The 19295-nt window shown below is 39.9% G+C and overlaps 1 protein-coding gene across 28 annotated transcripts in view; it reads right to left on the bottom strand.

The window, feature by feature from the left end:
- Positions 1–19295, bottom strand: part of KLHL13 (kelch like family member 13) — a 139070-nt gene that overhangs the window by 91054 nt on the left and 28721 nt on the right. For 17 of the 28 annotated variants that reach the window (XM_065556771.1, XM_065556786.1, XM_065556784.1 and 14 more), the window contains one exon: positions 6615–6686. The exons of 7 other annotated variants lie outside the window; for them this stretch is intronic. Coding sequence is in view for 13 of the 21 variants with exons in the window: in XM_065556786.1 (XP_065412858.1) it covers positions 6615–6686 (72 nt within the window). In the remaining 8 variants the exon portion in view is untranslated. Of the gene's footprint in view, positions 1–6614; positions 6693–18789; positions 18970–19295 lie in introns of those variants that run through there. 4 more of the 28 variants (XR_010590319.1, XM_065556785.1, XM_065556782.1 and 1 more) reach the window with 2 other exon arrangements.

Below are 19295 nucleotides of genomic sequence, written 5' to 3'. Positions count from 1 at the left end.
CTGTGATTCTGAACTATTACTTTAACAGGTAACAGTGTCTGATGTAGAGTGCCACCACACTCCACTTTTTCCTTTTCTATTCTTATGTAACAAGTTGTATCTATTGACTTAAAACTGGAACATTAAAGACCCATCCCACTAAATCAGCCATACCAACTGACAAAATGCAGCCCTGTATTCACACCCCACACACCACTATAATAGTCTTTGTACAACATATGCCTTGTAAGATATCATTTGAAAATTAATAACTTCCTAGTCAATATCATCATGGCAGAATGTATGTAGCAACATTATATGTAAAGTTATAAATTCCCCCTGAATGACGTTGGTAGCATATGTTCAAACCCACGTAGCCCAGATTAGGCAGGACTGGTTAAGCAGGTCTTCAGCTAAGGAATGTGTTTACTTCAATTTACATACAAGTAGTAAACAAGGTCCTTGAAACAGCAAGAGGGAGACAAGGCAAAATCTACATTTTAGCAAACATCATGAAACCTCTTTCACAACGAGACTCTGTCCTCACAGAGGGAATAAAATTTACCTAGGAATAACCCTGAGGAAAATGCAATTTCAAAGGGTGATTGAACTATAAAAGCGAGAGGCAAAGACACCCCACATCTCTCCCTATCCATCGCTCTCTTTTTCACCTAAGAAAAAAGAAAGAAACAACCTTTGGACTTTGGGAGCAGATCCTGTCCTGAGAATTTGGTCAGCAATGTTACTGGGAACCTGTGGTAAGAACTTCACCTTGAACCAAGTCTAGTTTGTCAAGTTCAGAAAGCATTTTCATCTTTCTCTTGTAACCATTTCTGACATGAAAGCCTTATAATCACCTAAAACCCTGTAGTTAAATAAACTTGTTTTATTCTTTAATTAAAACCAATCCAGAATTGTTTGGGTAACTCCATTTAAGATGGCAGACTGCTGTATACTGATCCCCTTAGTGGGGCAGCAGACCTAATATCAGTGGCGGATTAGGCACTGGGCCGGTGTCCAGGGGCCCCGGCCAACTGGGGGGAGCCCCGAAGCCCCAGCTGTTGGGCGGGGCAGGGAAAGTCCCGTCCCCCAATCCTGCTCCCTGGCAGCAGCTGTGGGGCAGCAAGGAAAGTCCCAGTGCCCTGACCCTGGTCCCCAGCAGCAGTGCAGAGAGTAGCGGGGGAAGCCCCTGCACCAGGACCCCTGTGGCCCCAGGACTGGAGGAGCTCTCGCTACCTGCCACGGCCTCAGGGTTGGGGAAGCTCACGCTCCCTGCTGCGGCCTAGGGCCATGGTGGAGGGAGATAGCTTCTCTGGTCTGGGGCCACAGGGGGAGGGAGAGGAGCAGAAAGTAGCAAACGGGTTTAGGGACCACAGTGAGAGGGCAGAATGGGAGGGACCCTGGGTGGAACAGGGGCAGGGCCCCGGGGTTGGGGCAGAAAGGGTTGGGGAGGGACTCCCGCCCCCCCCCCCCCCACTTGCTCTGGCCCAGAGCCCCAGGAAACCTTAATCCGTCTCTGCTTAATATCTCTGGAGTGTCCAGGAGACAGTTGGACAGTGCAGAACACATGTTTGGGGGCAAAATTGGGGACTGGGAATGCATTGAGGTCACTCTGCAAGTAGTAATCAGAGGCTGCTGGAAGCCAGAGTGTGGCTGGTATTTGCTGACAGGCTGCTGGGGTCAGAGTTGTTGGACCAGGGCTGTAGCTGTACACAGCATGCAGGTTGCATCCTGAATGTCTCTTTGGCTGTTTGTGAGGAGCCCACATTGGGAGTTACAACAGCAAAGCACTGTGAGGCACCCCAGGCTGCAGAGCAGGGGTGACAGCCCCTCGGTGGTCTGGATTTCACTCAGGAGTATCATATCAACCATATCATTTCTTCTCATACAAAAACATCTCCAACTCATTTTATTACCTACCTTCCTAGCACTGGTATTCAAACAATTTCAAAATTTCTTCCTGACATGCCCCACAGTGCTTGGATTTGCCATATGCAAGATACCGTGAGGCTGGCGTACCATGAATGCCTCCCACTTTGTGGCTGATTTAAAGCCCTCCTGATTACCCTAGCTAATCGTCCAGGAGATTGGTGCTCCTATTAATCAAAGCAAAGATTACAAGTGGGAGGGGGGGAGGGGGAAGAAGCTGATCTAGAAGATCAATCATGCAAGTCAAGCATGACAATTTATTTTTAAATTTACTTTACATTCTTAAAATATGTATGAGAATTTTGATATTGACACCACCAACAAATACATATAAATACAAAATGCCATTAAGAGGGAAACAGTATTAGTTTGGCTGGCCAGCCTTGAAAAAGAACCTCCTGAAAATTTCAAACTAGCTCAGGATCCAACATAGGAGTTGTCAAGACTGATTTTATTGAAGATACAATCATCTGGAGTGTCATGCAAAATAGAAGTTCAATCTGGGAAGCCCCAACTGTTTGTTTGAGAAGACTGACACTGCCCCCCATATTCTTCATAGTGATATTATGACATGATTATTGCACAATTATGTATTTTAGGCAAGAATGGTGATATAAGGTGGAAAAGTTATGATTTGCTGAATATGATTATTCTATTTGTATGCATGTATCATTGATCTTTCATGAAGTTACAAATACTGACTATGTATCTGTACTTCAAATGTAGTTACACCTGGGTAACACCCACTAGACAAGATACTTTCAGCCTAGACAGCTGGTTGGGAAGGATCTATTCAGGGCAATGAGCCATTAGGGAGAACAATAGGCCTCAGGAGAAGCTTATCCCCCACCTGTGGAGCCTTCTTGAGAACATTCCAGACAGCCTGTAAGTAATGGCTGCTATGACTCTACAAGGACATGTGACCAGGCCACATGATTCTGGACTCCATCTTGGGATGTCAGTGTTTTTCCAAACCGGTCTGGGAATCAAGCTTTGAAACAAAAGGTTCCCGCCGTATGCTAAGGCTATAGAAGGCAGGGAGTGATCTCATCTGTTGTTCTTCACTCCCCACACAAGAAGACTCCTGGAAACACCAGAGGAGCAAAGACTGAACGGGGGGAAGTGCTGGACCCAGGCTAAAGGGATTTCTGACTTGTGTATGAAAGACCTGGCGATTCCAAGCTGTAAAGCAACTGCAACTTGCCCTTTAAGAATCTGCCAGGGGGAAGGTCTCTGGGCTGTTTCCCAACCCACATGGTGAATCTGTAAGGCGAGCAAATCCGCCAATAAGCCCAGGACCCACCTAGGTAGAGGAGGAACTTTGTCACAATACGCACATCACACACACACACACACACACACACACACACACACACACACAGCTACAGTTCACCTGGCTATTATGTAATAAATGCCCTTGTTATGGTTGTGTATCTCATACAAATAATTTTAAGCATTTCTGATTATGGATTGTACCTGTTATAAGCTACAAATCTTGGATCCATGTATAAAAAACACATGTGCATATGACACATTGCCTTTTAGTGATGTTTCAAAGTAAGGCTTTCCAAGTATATCTAACAGATTTGATCCTTCTCCCCTCCAATGGAAGACAGATGCTATGAGGATCCCTGTAGTGGCTCCCAGAACCACAGCTAGTTTAAATACTACTTATCCCACTTTTTAAAGGGTGACAGTTGCAGTTTATTAGAATAATTCCTCCATGCTGATATTTCTAAGACAGATAATTTTGTTTGTATATAAACAGAGTGCACCTATAATTCCTGTAAGCATACTAAATTTTCTCTGCCTGGTGAGTTGTCTCAACTACTTCTTCAAGTCTAGGAAAACCCAAAGGAAATACTGTTATGCTGACACACAAGGAAGACGAACATTTAGAAACAACTAAAAAAACTCCTCACGGGTATCGCTGTAGGAAATTGAGAACAAATTACTTACAGTTCAGTATGTGAGGTAAATGAAGCATTAATATATGAAGGATAATGCAATTCTAAATATAGTCAGTATCTGAAAATACCATAATGAGTTTTGTTTTTAGAAAAAGTAGAATGAGTTATGAGACAAAAAAATAATAAAAAGTCTAAAGTTGTAGTTGTATGGTTGGTACATCCACTCTTCAGTTAAATATCCCTCTAGTGCACAGACCTGCACCACTTAGTCTGTGGTTTCTCCAGAGTACAAATATCAGGATTAAGCGACAGAACAGAGCAAGACAAAGTGTCACTTACCAACATCTATTTGATTATTTCCAAGTAATACTGGAATAGGATGAAGCCACTATTACAATCTGAACAATCTATTCATGTCCTTTCTTACATGTATGTTTCATACCCTGCTAATTGAACATTGACGTAAGAGTATTTTGCACCCTATTTATAATGTGCTGATGAATTAGTAACACTTAAGTTTGAAATTTCTTCTTCAGCTACCAGGAGCTTCATGGTAAGATTAATTAAAGGTATACTCACGTCCTAGCTTCTTAATGACACTCAGTGGAAGATTTCTCTCTACACTGCATCCAACTACAATAAGTATATTGACATTTGTAATCAATGTGGAGAGCTGATCAAAACACAGCATCTATTTTAAGGAACTAGCTGAAACAATATCAAAACCGTTAGCAATTATCTTGAAGAACTCATGGAGGATGAATGAGGTTTCCGCGGACCGGAGAACGGCAAACACTGTACCTATCTTTAAAAAGGGGAACAAAGAACCTGGAAAATTACAGACCAGTCAGCCAAAAGTGGAAAGATATGTGGAAAGATACTTGAGCAAATTATTAAACAATCAAATTAAAGAATAATAGGGTTATAAGAAATAGCCAACAGTGTTACTGGCCTAATGGATGGGGGAAACAGTAGACGCGAGATATCTTAGTAAGGTTTTAGTAAGGTTTTTGACAGAGTCCTGCAAATTAGGCAAATGTGGTCTAGATAAAATTACTGCAAGGTGGGCACACAACTGGTTAAAAGACCATACTCAAGGAGTAGTTATCAATGGTTGGCTGTCAAACCAGGAGGGTCTATGTCTGTCCTTGGTTCATTACTATTCAATATTTTCTCTAATGACTTGGATAACGGCGTGGAGAGTCTGCTTATAAAATCTGTGAATGACACCAGGCTAACAGGTTTTGCAAGCATTTTGGAGGACAGGATTAGTATTCAAAATTACCTTGGCAAATTGGAGAATTGGTCTAAAAATCAACAAGATGAAATTCTATAAAGACAAGTGCAAAGTGTACTTCACTTAGGAAGGAAAACTCAAATTCATAACGTCAAAATGGGGAATAACTGAGTAGGCGGTAGTACTGCTGAAAAGGATCTGAGGGTTATAGTGGATCACAAGTTGAATATAAGTCAACAATTTGATGCAGCTGTGAAAAAGGCTAATCTTCTGTGATGTTTTAACAGGAATGTCAAATGTAAGATATAGGAGGTAGCCTCTACTCAGCACTAGTGAGGTCTCAAGCAGGAACACTGTCCAATTCCAGGTGCCACGCTTTAGGAAAGATGTGGACAAACCGGAGAGAGCCCAGAGGACAGCAACAAAAATGACGAAAGGTTTAGAAAACCTGATCTAGAAGGAAAGGTTTAAAAAAAACCTGGGTATGTTTAAGTCTTGAGAAAAGAAGACGGTAGTAGAATCTGATAAGTCTTCTAATATGTTAAGAGCTGTTCTAAAGAGGATGATAAAATTGTTCTCCATGTCTACTGAAGGTAGGAGAAGTAGTAATGTACTTAATCTACACCAAGGGAGATTTAGGTTAAATATTAGGGAAAACTTTCTTATCACAAGGATAGTTGTTCTGGAACAGGCTTCCAAAGGAGGCTGTAGAATTCCCCCATCACTGGAGGTATTAAGAACAGGTTGGACAAACACCTTTCAGAATGGTCTAGGTTTACTTGGTTCAGCTCAGTGCAGGGGGAATAGTCTCGATGACCTCTCGAAGTCCCTTCCAGTCCTACATTGCTATGATTTTATATAAGGGACTCTAGAACCATTCCAATTATATAAAATATGATTGATCCCAAACAGAGTTTATGCTAAAACAATCTGGAGTTTATCATCTTCTAGTATATAAAGAGAAGGGTCTAGATTCCTACCCTGAATCCGTTTCTCTAGAAAGGTTGGGTAACTGTTAACTGCATCAATAATAGAAAGCTGAAGTTAAAAAAAGAAAGAAAAAAAAATCAAGGAAAACAGGGCAGTTGAATTCAGAATTTTGTTTTAAAGACACCAGAATTCCTCCTCAACCAGCCCAGCAATCAAGTGTCTTTAGCATATTTTGATTGTGTTCCTGACAAAGAGCAAGAGCAGATCCAAAAGACTGATACACTTAACCAGATAGACTGGGGAGGGATCTCAAACTGATTCCTTGCATTTTACTTATAGAACTGCAAGCTTTTCATTTTGGAAAAATCACATACTCTATGTCTGAGGAACAAATAAACTTATGAAGTGAGTAGCATATTATGTGTTGTGTATTTTATTGCTCAAAACATTTGCTTTTGTTTGGGGGGGGGGGGGGCTTTTTTGTTTTGTTTCGTTTTGTTTTTCAGATTTCTTCAAGGTTTTCCAGAAAGAAAAAAGGAATAGGTTTTCAAGGTTAAGAAAAATCGCAGCCACCCTGACAATAAGCACTGAAGACGCTGCCTGATTTTAGCTACTTATATAAAACATACCTGTCATGAAGCACTGCTGACATCTCCCCTCTGAGCACAGAATGATCCATGCCGTCAAGGTTAGTAACTCCCCTGTTGACCAAATGAGATAAAATGTAACATGTAATTTTAAAAAAGAGCAGCTATCCTAAAGTGTATTTAACACGAGGGAATTAAAAATGCAGACACTGTTGAAGATTCATGAAGCCTATTTATTGTTTTGTTATGAAAAAGTGGCTTTTCTTTTAAATGGAAAGAAGCACAGAGTGACAGAATGAACAATAGATCCATTATATAATTAATTTATTGCAGCACAGTAAAGTGAACCATTGCTTATTGCCATCATACCGCCCCCTCCCTTTTAATTTTTTAACATATTTTTAACATTGTCTGTCTTTTAGAAACTATTTTCAGTACCTTGTTGAAGAAAAAGCCATTTTTCTACAACGCAAAACAACTATAAATTACTATTCATGAACTAAAGTGTCTCAAGTAAACAAGTATAAATATCTAAACACTATAGAAATAATTGCCAATCCTCAGTAGAGATAGTCATCCCCATAATGAAACATTTCTTAGAACTATGTTCTCTCCATCTCGTTCACAAAATTTGAATGTATAGAAGATATTTAAGCCAGTTTAGCACAATTTTACTTTCAAATCCTCACCTATTGTGCCTGCATAACTGTCACTCTGGCAAACCTGAAGTGAAAGAACTTTTTACAAGGTACTGCATTTAGATCCTGTCTGTGCAACTAGAAAGGACTGCTAAGAAACCGGTTAGCCTGTTTGGTCACATTCCGCCCTGTCAACAATGAAGTAGCAAAAATATTTTTGGAAGTCATTAAGAATATATTCCCTCATCTTAATATTTAAAAAACAAAACAAAAATTGAAACCACATTATGTCCCATTTGCAATTTGTACAGAGTCATGTTATATGAAATTGTTTTTAAATATCCATTTAAGAATTCTCTCCTAAAAGAATCTTCGAGATGCCAAAAGGGCGTTAGTTAAAATTGTGAAAAAATAGAAAAAAAAAAAAGAGCCATGTCACTCCTTTATTACTGTTGTGGAACTTCGAAAATGTTTTCAGTTTAAGCTACAGAGTCAGCTGTAACTTTGAAGTCAGGGTTTTGGTAATCAGATCCACAATTATTTTTGTACCATTAAAATATTTACCTAACTTTCTCAATTATTAGAGCTTCCTTGAGCTGTGCGATACAAAAAAAAGTATAGATTTTATGTATAAAAAGTGTATGTTTGGTATTTAAAATTATACTGATCTCAAGAACACAATACTTTAATATTAATGTGTTTCTAAAAAAGTTACTGGGCAAGTTTAACATCAGATCATCAAATGCTAACTTTATTTTTATTTAGAATACAATTAATGCCTTTCTCGTGCACATTATGTACAATATCATGGGTGGGATACAGCTAACAGTTTCAATGCAAGAATACAAATGAAGACCCAACCCCTTGTAGATTTTAAATACCTTTTTTAGAATACAAATTGGTAACTATCAATAACGGACAAACATTTTTATCCAAACCAAGAAATATCACTCTTCAGCTAGTATCTTGCACTGCATATTTAAAAACAAAAACAAAAACAAAACTAACTAAATTTTGGAAATGCAAGTTTATAATGGAAGAGCTAAATTTAATCTTACCCCACGACCTTACAGATTCTTATGCATGTGAGTAACTATGTGAGGAGTATCACTGAACTCACCAGGACTACTCACATGTGTTTGCAGAATCAATCAGTAGTATGTAAAGTTAACAAATAAATGAGAACTGTGTAATTATTTGCTTTCTGCAGGATAAGCAAATAAACTGTAGAAGACTGAGATTTTCTCAAAGTTTGGATAATTTTCAAAAGATTTAATATCAAAAGGAACACTGATTTTTTAATTTGGTTGTTAGCAGAGGTCTATTTCCAAACGAAGTGTCAGAGTATCCTGTGGCACCTTATAGACTAACAGATGTATTGGAGCATGAGCTTTCGTGGGTGAATACCCACTTCGTCAGACGCGAAATGGGTATTCACCCATGAAAGCTTATGCTCCAATACATCTGTTAGTCTATGAGATGCCACAGGACTCTCTGTTGCTTTTTACAGATCCAGACTAATACGGCTACCCCTCTGATACTTGTCAGAGTATGGATTTTAGCCAAATAAAACATTCGGTTTCTTCACCTTTTAAAAAAAAAAAATACCCTAGATTGAATATACTTGTTAAAAACCCACAAATTTTCCCAATTACTTTATTCCCATTGCAATAAAAAGTATGACCCAATCAGCATATACCACATCCTCATACTAACTTGAAATACTGTATGCACAACTGTACAGCAGAAGACCAGAAGTTGGGGCGGGGGGGAAGAGGGGAATTGCCAGTAAACTGGCAGGTAATTAAAAGTTGACTGGATTCTTTAGACCAATTCACATGATCCAGGATATTGTATAGTTTAAGGGTAGAGGAAATAAAACGTTTAGTATTCAAACCTACAAACTATGCATAAACAGCAGAATGAAGGCCCTTCTTCACTCTCCTCCCAAACATATCTAGCTCTCTTGCAACTAGCAGAATTTACATTTAATCATGCATGTGATGCCATTAGGTAACTAATTCAGCTGGCTAAAAAGCCTCACAGAATTGATGGAGATGCCTCGTTTTGCCACTTTTCCTGCAACCACCTTCTTAAGTAAGCCCTTATCCAATTTACCACAGAGAACTAATAGTACTGATTACAGCAGGAGACTAGAAGTCAACTCACTTAGTCTGCAACTGCCTCTATCATGGAGTCACTGTGGCCTTCAGCAACTTACTCTCAGTTTTTCTATGTTAAATGTTTATAGGCCAAATTTGTTTTAAACTGGAGTACCCAACACCAGGCAATTGTGTAAAACACCAAAAATGTTCAGAGGTTGTCAGCACCTGAAGTCACCTCCCTGCAACTTCAGTGGCAATTTTGAACACTCAGAACCTCTGAAAATTAGGTAACTAAATAAATGGTTGATTTTTACCAACACCCAAGTTGTAAATTTTAATCCGGATGCTTATATTCTTCACAGAGAAACTGATATTTCAATGTATGCTTATGAAACACTTTGCATTCTGTTGAAAATGTTGTAAGTGAAACATTAAACATGGTTTATACTCTCTAGATTGAATAAATGATGCCTCAAAATGTAAGTGACCTAATAAATATACTTAATAAATAGGGCAAAAATCTGTGTCTTTAAAGCAATAATCAAGGTTTACTAATATGCAAGGCTAATTGTGGTGAGATTCCCTACTGGCAACAGGCAAAAAAACCTCCATTTTTGGATAGGTTTAGATACCAGTTAGCTCAATTTATTAAAGCGAAATAACTTGTGACAACACCGAAATGCTGCAGAGGTGAGAGAATCCCAGGTGGCGGGGGAGGGAGGACTTAGTTCAGGCTTTATTCTGAATTCTTGATGTGACAATTCTGTGATTACTACTACAAGAGCATTAATTTCTCCCCCTCCGACTCTTAGGGTAGGTCTGCACCTCATGTCATGTGACTGTAGCTTGTGTACACACATCCCAGCTAGCTGTAATCCAGGGCTTCAGCACAACCTCGCTGCCTACAGAAACGTCTACACTGCAAGCCTTATGGCAGAACGCAGAGTACATACAAAGCATGTCCCCCTAGCACAGCTACAAAGAGCAGTGTAGCTGGTGAGGCACTGTTTAGGCAAGTAAAGACATGCCTGAACCCTGTGGTTATGTACCCTACGCATCTCTCTACAAGAACAAGCAATGCCTCCCCTGTCCACACAGCTATTTTTAGCAGTGTAGTGTCCTGCTGCCAGAGTCCTTCCCCATCACAGGGAAAGGCTCGCTAGAGCAGCTACTCACTGCTGGAGCCTTTCACTCATGTGTAGTTATACCCCATGGTGTGGACGCAACTTGCTTTTTACTGTAACACATAGCTACATGTACCCTATACACTGCCAATCACATTCACTGTCGACGTCTACCTTATATAACTATCCAGGGTTCCAGGCAGGCTTGTACATCCCGAGTTGAAGCCCATGTTGTGGTACCCAGCAAGCTAGATACAGCCAATTTGGATAGGTCTACACAACAGGACTGCTATGCAGGCATACCCTTAGGGCTGTAAGGAAAATTTCAACTAGCACTCAAGAGATTGCTACTTCCATTCAAATGGAGGCCAACAATACACCAAAGTTCTTCTGTCACCATAAACTGAACTGTGAATATTTCCTCCATCATCCTTACATGTTAGCAGTTAGTCTCAAAGATCAGCATCTTAGCTACCATGAGATAAATCAGAGGTAACTTATGTCAACCCTGTATCTAGTTCTCAACTCTAGGGTATTCTTGAGTTTTGGTGAATGCCAAATTCTTCATGTGTCACTGAAAAAGAACTGTAACTTTCACATAAGCCATGTTGGCATCAGAAATAACTTTTAGTCACATCCTCTCTTGAGCGATGAGGAAAGGGAAGAGCAGTTACCAGGAAGGAGCGAGCAGGGACAGTGCCTTGGGGGGGTGGGGGAGGCAAAGCAGGGGCTGAGTGTTGGAAGAGGTGACTGGAGGGTTCTGGTTTTGAGAAATTAGGAAGTTGGCAACCCTAACCCTAACAACATCTCCAAAAGCCATCTTTCTTTGACTTCTACACAGCTAAATTTAATCTATTTCAATTGACTACTGAAAACTCCTTTTTGGTCTAGACAAATGCCACATTGCCCCTCTGCCCTTAAATTCATTTAAACACTGGGGCAAACATCTTCCTGGATTGTCATCTCATGCATGATAACCCTCATTCTGTGTATCCCTCCAGGGGCGCCTCCTCTTCCACCACATGAAGAATGAACTATTTGTATTCTGTATTTAGGCCCTTAGGGCTTAGCGCTGCCTCATTTCTTACATGGTACGGAGTCATCTATGCCCTCTTCTGCCACACCAGGCATGTCAGCCTTTATTTTCCATTAGTCAAACTGCCCAACAAGCAAAGCCATGCTTTTGCCCATACAACCCCTTATATATGGGAGGAGCTCCCTTTAAAAATCCATAAATGCACTACATTCTTCTTCTTCACATCTCACCTTAACTCACCTAGGCTGTGGTGCCTGCTTACAAGACACTTAATAACGGACTGGCAGTTGGTGTGCTGTTATCACTGCTTATTGTGGTTATAATGACCTCCTCCCCCACCTCCACCTGTTCTCTCTTATACTTGGTTTGTAAACTCCTTGAAGGCAGAAACAGTCTTTTCATTTTGTTTGCACAGTGCCCATGAGAGTGGGATCATGAACTCCAGCTGAAATCTCCTAACACTACTGTAATACCTGAACAATGGAGCTCTCTGCAGGTTGAAGAATATCGAACGGAATTGGTGTACACTTTTCATATTTAAGGGCTAGATTTTTTTTTTTAAACGAAAGCTTTGATTCTGCAGAGCTTGAAGATTCAAGATTCCCACTTGCCCAGAGCTAGTAGATTTTTCAAGCTGCTATACCCGGTCTTTAAAAAAGCAGATGAACTCAAAGTCTTTCTTCTTTAATTACAATGGTCATTTAATTAGTAACAGTGATTTAAAAATTAGAAATTGAGTAAAGCCAAAGTACTTTTACAAAAAAGACTGTTTTTAACCTCTCGTTAACCAGGACAGCCAGGTTAACATACTACAGGCAAGCATCACAAACACGGGTAAGTGGTAACTATTAATGCAGCACTTTATATTTCCAAAACCCTGTACAAATAATTGAAAACATGACACGAGATGTAAGTTAATGGCTGAGCACTCGGCCAGCATGATAGTAGTATATAAAGATTTAGACCCTTCTCTCTTACAGAGGGTATTATGTTCTGAAGTCAAATGTAAATCCTACATTGTATTATGATACTTACTGTGTCAGGTCACTTATCAATGACTACTATGGAGACATGAGAAAAACATTTTCCAGAACCATTTTACCAGCAGCTATAATCTTTGAAGGTTTTTCACTACCACTTTTTCCTTCAGTAAGAGGAGTGTTTGAAATTAAAATATACAATTTTTAGAAACTATTTTCTCAGGATTTCTCTGCTCAAGATTCAAAACACTGAAGAGTGCTTCCATCTGTGCTGCGATAAGCCAAGGTCTATAATTTAAGGAAGTGTCTGGCACTCACATCATCAGCAGACTTCACAGTCCACACTAACGTGCATTCAGGTTCAGCATTTAACATATGTACAGTCAATTAAGCATTATATGTTGAGGAAATCTGAACAGATATTCTATTGATCACAAGTGATATTTCAGGAAATAACACCTAAAATTTTGTTTTACTCTACTAGAATAGTCCATTGAACTGAACTATGTTATACAAAACCTTTTTTTTTTAAGATGGTACATATAATTTTAAATAAAGTTATGCATAAACCATTACACTAAAAGCTAGCTTTTACAGCAAGACATTTTTTTTAAAAGCAAATTTAAGCATCCAATTCATTAAGTAGTTCAAAGTTGAATTATTAATACCAAGGACAAGAGTTAGCACTGAAAACAAAAGATAGCAATGTGAATAACAGACCTTTGTAACCCTGGTTGCCTGCCCCTCCTCTCATTATATGCCTTGAAATCATCCAGTACAGTATCATGAACATTCCATAATCCAAAAATCTTTATTTCATGGTAGATGTAGGAGTCTTGTATTTAACAAAATAAGACATCTTACATATAACAAAATAAGCCTCAAAAGCTGTTTAATAAATAAAAAACAATATACACTTTGTGCTGCCATGGAATACTAAAAGCTTGAAATTGCTCTTGACAAATCCAGCTGCTATGCAGTATTTGCATTTGGTCTAACACAACACGCTCCTGGGCTGCCGAGCTAAAAATTGGATTATTTCATTGTCTAAGTACGTAGGCGTCTGTACCCTAAAGGATCTTGGCTTTCAAGTCAATCCATGTCTGAGAATCAGACTGCATAACTTGAACTCTCCAACAGCCACAGTCTGGCAACAAGAAACATCAGACAAACCAAGTAATTCTGCTCCTCTGGACAAATTTTAAAGGAAGATTTATGCAAAATAGAAGTTTAAAATAAAAACTGCCTGCTTATTCACACAGCAACTAAGTACTGAGCTGTAGACAGACTCCATACAAAAAGTACAATGGAACTTTTGTTTCAGACTGTGCTATTTCACTCAAATAAATCAATAAGATTCAGGCATATAACCAGGGCCAGTGGGAAATACTCTGATCCTGATTTTATCTACTTTTTAAAAATACCTCTGCTTGCAAAAAGAACAAGGAGTACTTGTGGCACCTTAGAGACGGACAAATTTATTTGGCATAAGCTTTCATGGGCTAAAACCCACTTCATCAGATGCATGGAGTGGAAAATACAGTAGGAAGATATATATATACACACAGAGGACATGAAAAAATGGGTGTTGCCATGCCAACACTAACAAGACTAATCAATTAAGATGGGCTATTATCAGCAGGAGGAATAAAAACGTTTGTAGTGATAATCAGGATGGCCTATTTCAAACAGTTGAAAAGAAGGTGTGAGTAACAGGAGGGGGAAATTAGCATGGGGAAATAATATTTACTTTGTGTAACAACCCATCCACTCCCAGTCTTTATTCAAGCCTAATTTAATGGTGTCCAGTTTGCAAATTCCAATTCTGCAGTTTCTCGTTGGAGTCTGTTTTTTGAAGTTTTTTTGTTGAAGAATTGCAACTTTTAGGTCTGTTACTGAGTGACCAGGGAGGTTGAAGTGTTCTCCGACTGGTTTTTGAACGTTATAATTCTTGACATCTGATTTGTGTCCATTTATTCTTTTGGTAGAGACTGTCCAGTTTGGCCAATGTACATGGCAGAGGGGCATTGCTAGCACATGATGGCATATATCACATTGGTAGATGTGCAAGTGAATGAGCCTCTGATGGTGGCTGATGTGATTAGGTCCTATGATGGTGTCCCTTGAATAGATATGTGGACAGAGTTGGCAACGGGCTTTGTTGCAAGGATAGGTTCCTGGGTTAGTGTTTTTGTTGTGTGGTGTGTAGTTGCTGGTGAGTATTTGCTTCAGGTTGGGGGGGGCTGTCTGTTAGCAAAGACTGGGCTGTCTCCCAAGATCTGGGAGAGTGAGGGATTGTCCTTCAGGATAGGTTGTAGATCCTTGATGATGCGCTGGAGAGATTTTAGTTGGGGGCTGAAGCTGACGGCTAGTGGTGTTCTGTTACTTTCTTTGTTGGGCCTGTCCTGGAGTAGGTGACTTCTGGGTATTCTTCTGGCTCTGGCAATCTGTTTCTTCACTTCAGTAGGGGGGTACTGTAGTTTTAAGAATGCTTGTTAGTGATCTTGTAGGTGTTTGTCTCTGTCTGAGGGATTGGAGCAAATGCGGTTGTACCTTAGAGCTTGGCTGTAGACAATGGATCGTGTAATGTCTGGATAAAAGCTGGAGGCATGTAGGTAAGTATAGCGGTCAGTAGGTTTCCGGTACAGGGTAGTGTTTAGGTGACTATCGCTTATTAGCACTGTAGTGTCCGGAGTGGCTCTCTTGTTACGTACTAAATGAAATTTAAACTCAATTTTACTAGAGACTGCTTTCCGAATATACTAATGTTTTCAACTGGCAGTGCAGAAAACTAGCAATCACGAAACATCCCCATTTAAACTGAGAGATTTTCTTGACAGTATTTTTGGGACCATTATTTTACTAACCTTCTAATCCAAGGCAAACAAAAAACACAGAAGGATTCACTTTATGCAGATGTAAGGGATGGGCGGAAGAAGGGTTTTATTAAGTAATGCTTTGCCTTATGAGCAATATTGCCAAGAGGCCCAAATCAAAAGTGGGGATTGCTGCACTAGGCCCTCTAGAAACACGTTGGGAGACATATATGGGCCTTGTTTCTAAGGGTTTAGAGTCAAATTTATATTTCCCCATAACCCTGTATTAATCCCTGACAAACTTACCTTTTCCTAGCTTCTTTGCCTCCCAATTTTTTTTTGTCATCCTTGTTTGGGCCACAAAATTTTGAGTTGTCATAAAATCATACAAATGTGGAGCTGGAAGAGACCTTAGATGTTATCTAGGCTTCCGCCCTCTGCTGGAGCAAGATTAAGTATACCTAAACTAGTGGTTTCCAAAGTGAGATACCCAGACCCCCAGGAGTCCACCATGAACATAAGAACGGCCATACTGGGTCAGATCAATGGTCTGTCTAGCCCAGTATCCTGTCTTCCAACAGTGGACAGTGCCAGATGTTTCAGACGGAACAAACAGAACAGGACAATTATTCATCCCTTGTCATCCAGTCCCAGCTTCTGGGAGTCTGAGGCTAGGTACACCCAGAGAACAGGGTTGCATCCCTGACCATCTTGGCTAATATCCATTGATAGACCTATCCTTGATGAACTTATCTAGTTCTTTTTTGAATCCCATTATATTTTTGGCCTTGAAAACATCCCCTGGCAATGAGTTCCACAGGGTGGCTGTGTATTGTGTGAAGAAGCACTTCCTCATGTGTATTTAATACCTGCTGTCTATTAATTTCTTTGAGACCCCTGGTTGTTGCATCATGTGAAGGGATAAATAACACTTCCCTATTCATGGTTTTATAAGACCTCTATCACATCCCCCCCTTAGTCATCTATTTTCTAAGATGAACACTCCCAGCCCTTTTAATCTCTCCTCATACAGAAGCCGTTTCATATCTGTAATCAATTTTGTTGCCCTTCTCTGTACCTTTTCCATTTCTTATATATTTGGGCGGTGGGGGGATGGGCTGACCAGAACTGCACACAGAATTCAAGGTGTGGCTGCACCCTATACAGTGGCATTATGATATTTACTCTATTATCTACCCCTTTCCTAACAATTCCAAACACTGTTAGCTTTTTTGACTACTGCTCCACACTGAGCGGATGTTTTCACAGGGTTATGCGGGGGTTTGGAGTACTGCAGTAGGGCACACCAGAATGGTAATCTGTAACTTTTACCGTTGGCAGGACAAGATTTTGCACTACATTTTTCTTTTGGTTCCTTTGTGAGTCTTATTTTAACTATTTTTTTTAAATAGTAAAGTAACCTAACTAATAGAAGAAAAACATGAAATTTATGAATATTAAATGAAAGGGGGCTTGAGAAATTTAATCAGGTGCCAAAGGGGTCCTTGGCAGAAAAAGTTTCACAACCACTGAGCTAAACCATCCCTGACAGGTGTTTTTCTATAGGATTTTACCTCTCCTTTTCATTCTTGGCTATTTTCAAATTTGTAATCTGGCACCTACCCTTCTATAAGAATAGGGGAAAATAGTACTGAAATATCTACTGCTATAAGCTACTGCATATGTTGCCTGGCAGGGCCAAACCCTGGACTCCTACTTCTTGGACCATGCAGTAATAAAAGGCAGAGAGTCTTTACTGTCTGATGAAGTTTTCAGTTGGGTGTGGGGGTGTAAGAACATGAGAACAGCCATTCTGAGTCAGACCAATGGTCCATCTAGCCCCAGAGCCTGTCTTCTGACAGTGGCCAGAGCCAGATACTTTGGAGGGAATGAACAGAACAGGTCAATCACCCCATAACCCATCCAGTCCCAGCTTTTGGCAATTGGAGGTTTTGGGACTCCAAGAACGGTGTTGCGTCCCTGACCATCTTGGCTAACAGCCATTGATCGACCTACTCTCCATGAACTTATAACAGTTTAAAAAAGAATTAGATATGTCTGGCCTTCACAGCATCCCCTGGCAACAAGTTCACTGTGTTGTGTGAAGAAGTACTTCCTTTAGTTTGTTTTAAATCTGCTGCCTATTCATTTCATTGAGCGACCCCGGTTCTTGTGTTATGTAAAGGGGTACATAACACTTCCCCATTCACTTTCTCCCCATCATTCATGATTTTATAGAGCTCTATCATATCCCCCTTAATCATCTCTCTTCTAAGCTGAACAGTCCCAATCTTTTTAAACACTCCTCACATGAAAGCTGTTCCATACCCTTAGTAATTGTTGCCATTCTCTGTACTTTTTCCATTTCCAATATATCTTTTTTGAGACTGGGTGACCAGAAATGCACCCACTTTCAAGGTGGGAGTATACTATGATTTATATGGGGGCCTGATAGTTTGTCTTGTTACCAGTCCCTTTCCTAATGGTTCTTAACATTCTTAGCTTTATTGACTGCCACTGCCCAGTGAGTGGATGGTTTTAAAAAACTATCCACAATGACTCGAAGATCTCATTCTTGAGTGGCAACAGCTAATTTAGACCCCATCATTTTATATGTATAGTTGGGATTATGTTTTCCAATGTGCTTTACTTTGCATTTATCCACATTGAATTTCATCTGCCATTTTGGTGTCCAGTCACCCAGTTTTGAGAGATCCTTTCGTAGCTCTTCGCAGTCAGCCTTGGACTTAACTATCTTGACTAATTCTGTATATCTGCAAACTTTGCCACTTCACTGTTTATCCCTTTTTCCAGATCATTTAAGAATACCTTGAACAGCACTAGTCCCCATACACATCCTTGGGGGCCTCACTATACCTCTCTCCATTCTGAAAACAGACCATTTATTCCTACCCTTTGTTTCCTGTCTTTTAAGCAGTTACTGATCCATGGAAGGACCTGCCCCCTTATCCTGTGACTGCTAAAGAGCTTTTGGGGATAAAAGCCTGTCAAAGGCTTTCTGAAAGTTCAAGTACACTAATATCCATTGGATCACCTTGGCTCACGTTTGTTGAGCCCCTCAAAGAATTCGGATATTGATGAAGCATGCTTTCCCTTTACAAAAGCCTTGTCAACTCTTCCCCAACATATCATGTTCATCTCTGTGTCTGATCATTCTGGTTTTTTTTATTATAGTTTTAACTAATTTACCTAGTACTGAAGTTAGACTAATGGTCATGTAATTGCCAGGATCATCTCTGCTGTGCTTGCTCTTTTTTTTTTTTTTTTTTTTTTTAACTCTGCATTACAGGGGCTATCCGCCAATTATCTAGTGCAGAGGCTGATTTAAGGAATAGGTTTCATACCACAGTTAGTAGTTCTGCAATTTCATACGAGTTTCTTCAGAACTCTTGAGTAAATACCATCTGGTCCTGGGGACTTACTACGGTATAACACATCAATTTGTTACAAAGACTCCTCTGACATCTCAATCTCAGAGAGTTCCTCAAATTTCTCACCTAAAAATAATGGCTCAGGAATCTCCCTCCCATCCTCTGCAGTGAAGGCAGATGTAAAAAATACATTTAGCTTCTCCGTAACAGCCTTGTCTTCTCTGAGTGCTCCTTTAGCACCTTGATCTTCCAGTGGCCCCACTGATTCTTTGGCAGACTTTCTGCTTCTGCTGTACTTGAAATTTGCTGTTAGCAAAAGACACAAACTAGTTGCTCTTCAGTTCTTTTTGGCCTTCCTAATTATACCTGACTTGCCAGAGTTAATGCTCCTTTCTATTTTCCTCACAAGGATTTGTCTTCCAATTTTTAAAAGGATGCCTTTTTGACTCTAATAGCTTATTTTGCTCAGTTTAGCCATGGTGACATATTTGGGGGGGGGGGGAGGGAGGGAGGGGTGGAAGAAGAGATTCATATTGTTTGAGCTTCTAATGATGTTTTTAAAAAAAAAGTTTCCATGCAGCTTGCAGGCACTTCACTCCTGTGACTGTTCATTTTAATTTTTGTTGAACTAG

The sequence above is a fragment of the Chrysemys picta genome, chromosome 9, assembly GCF_011386835.1.
Source record: "Chrysemys picta bellii isolate R12L10 chromosome 9, ASM1138683v2, whole genome shotgun sequence".
Classification (NCBI taxonomy): Eukaryota; Metazoa; Chordata; order Testudines; family Emydidae; genus Chrysemys; species Chrysemys picta.
Note: the sequence above shows the minus strand (reverse complement) of the source record. Positions and strands in the feature narration are given on the sequence as shown.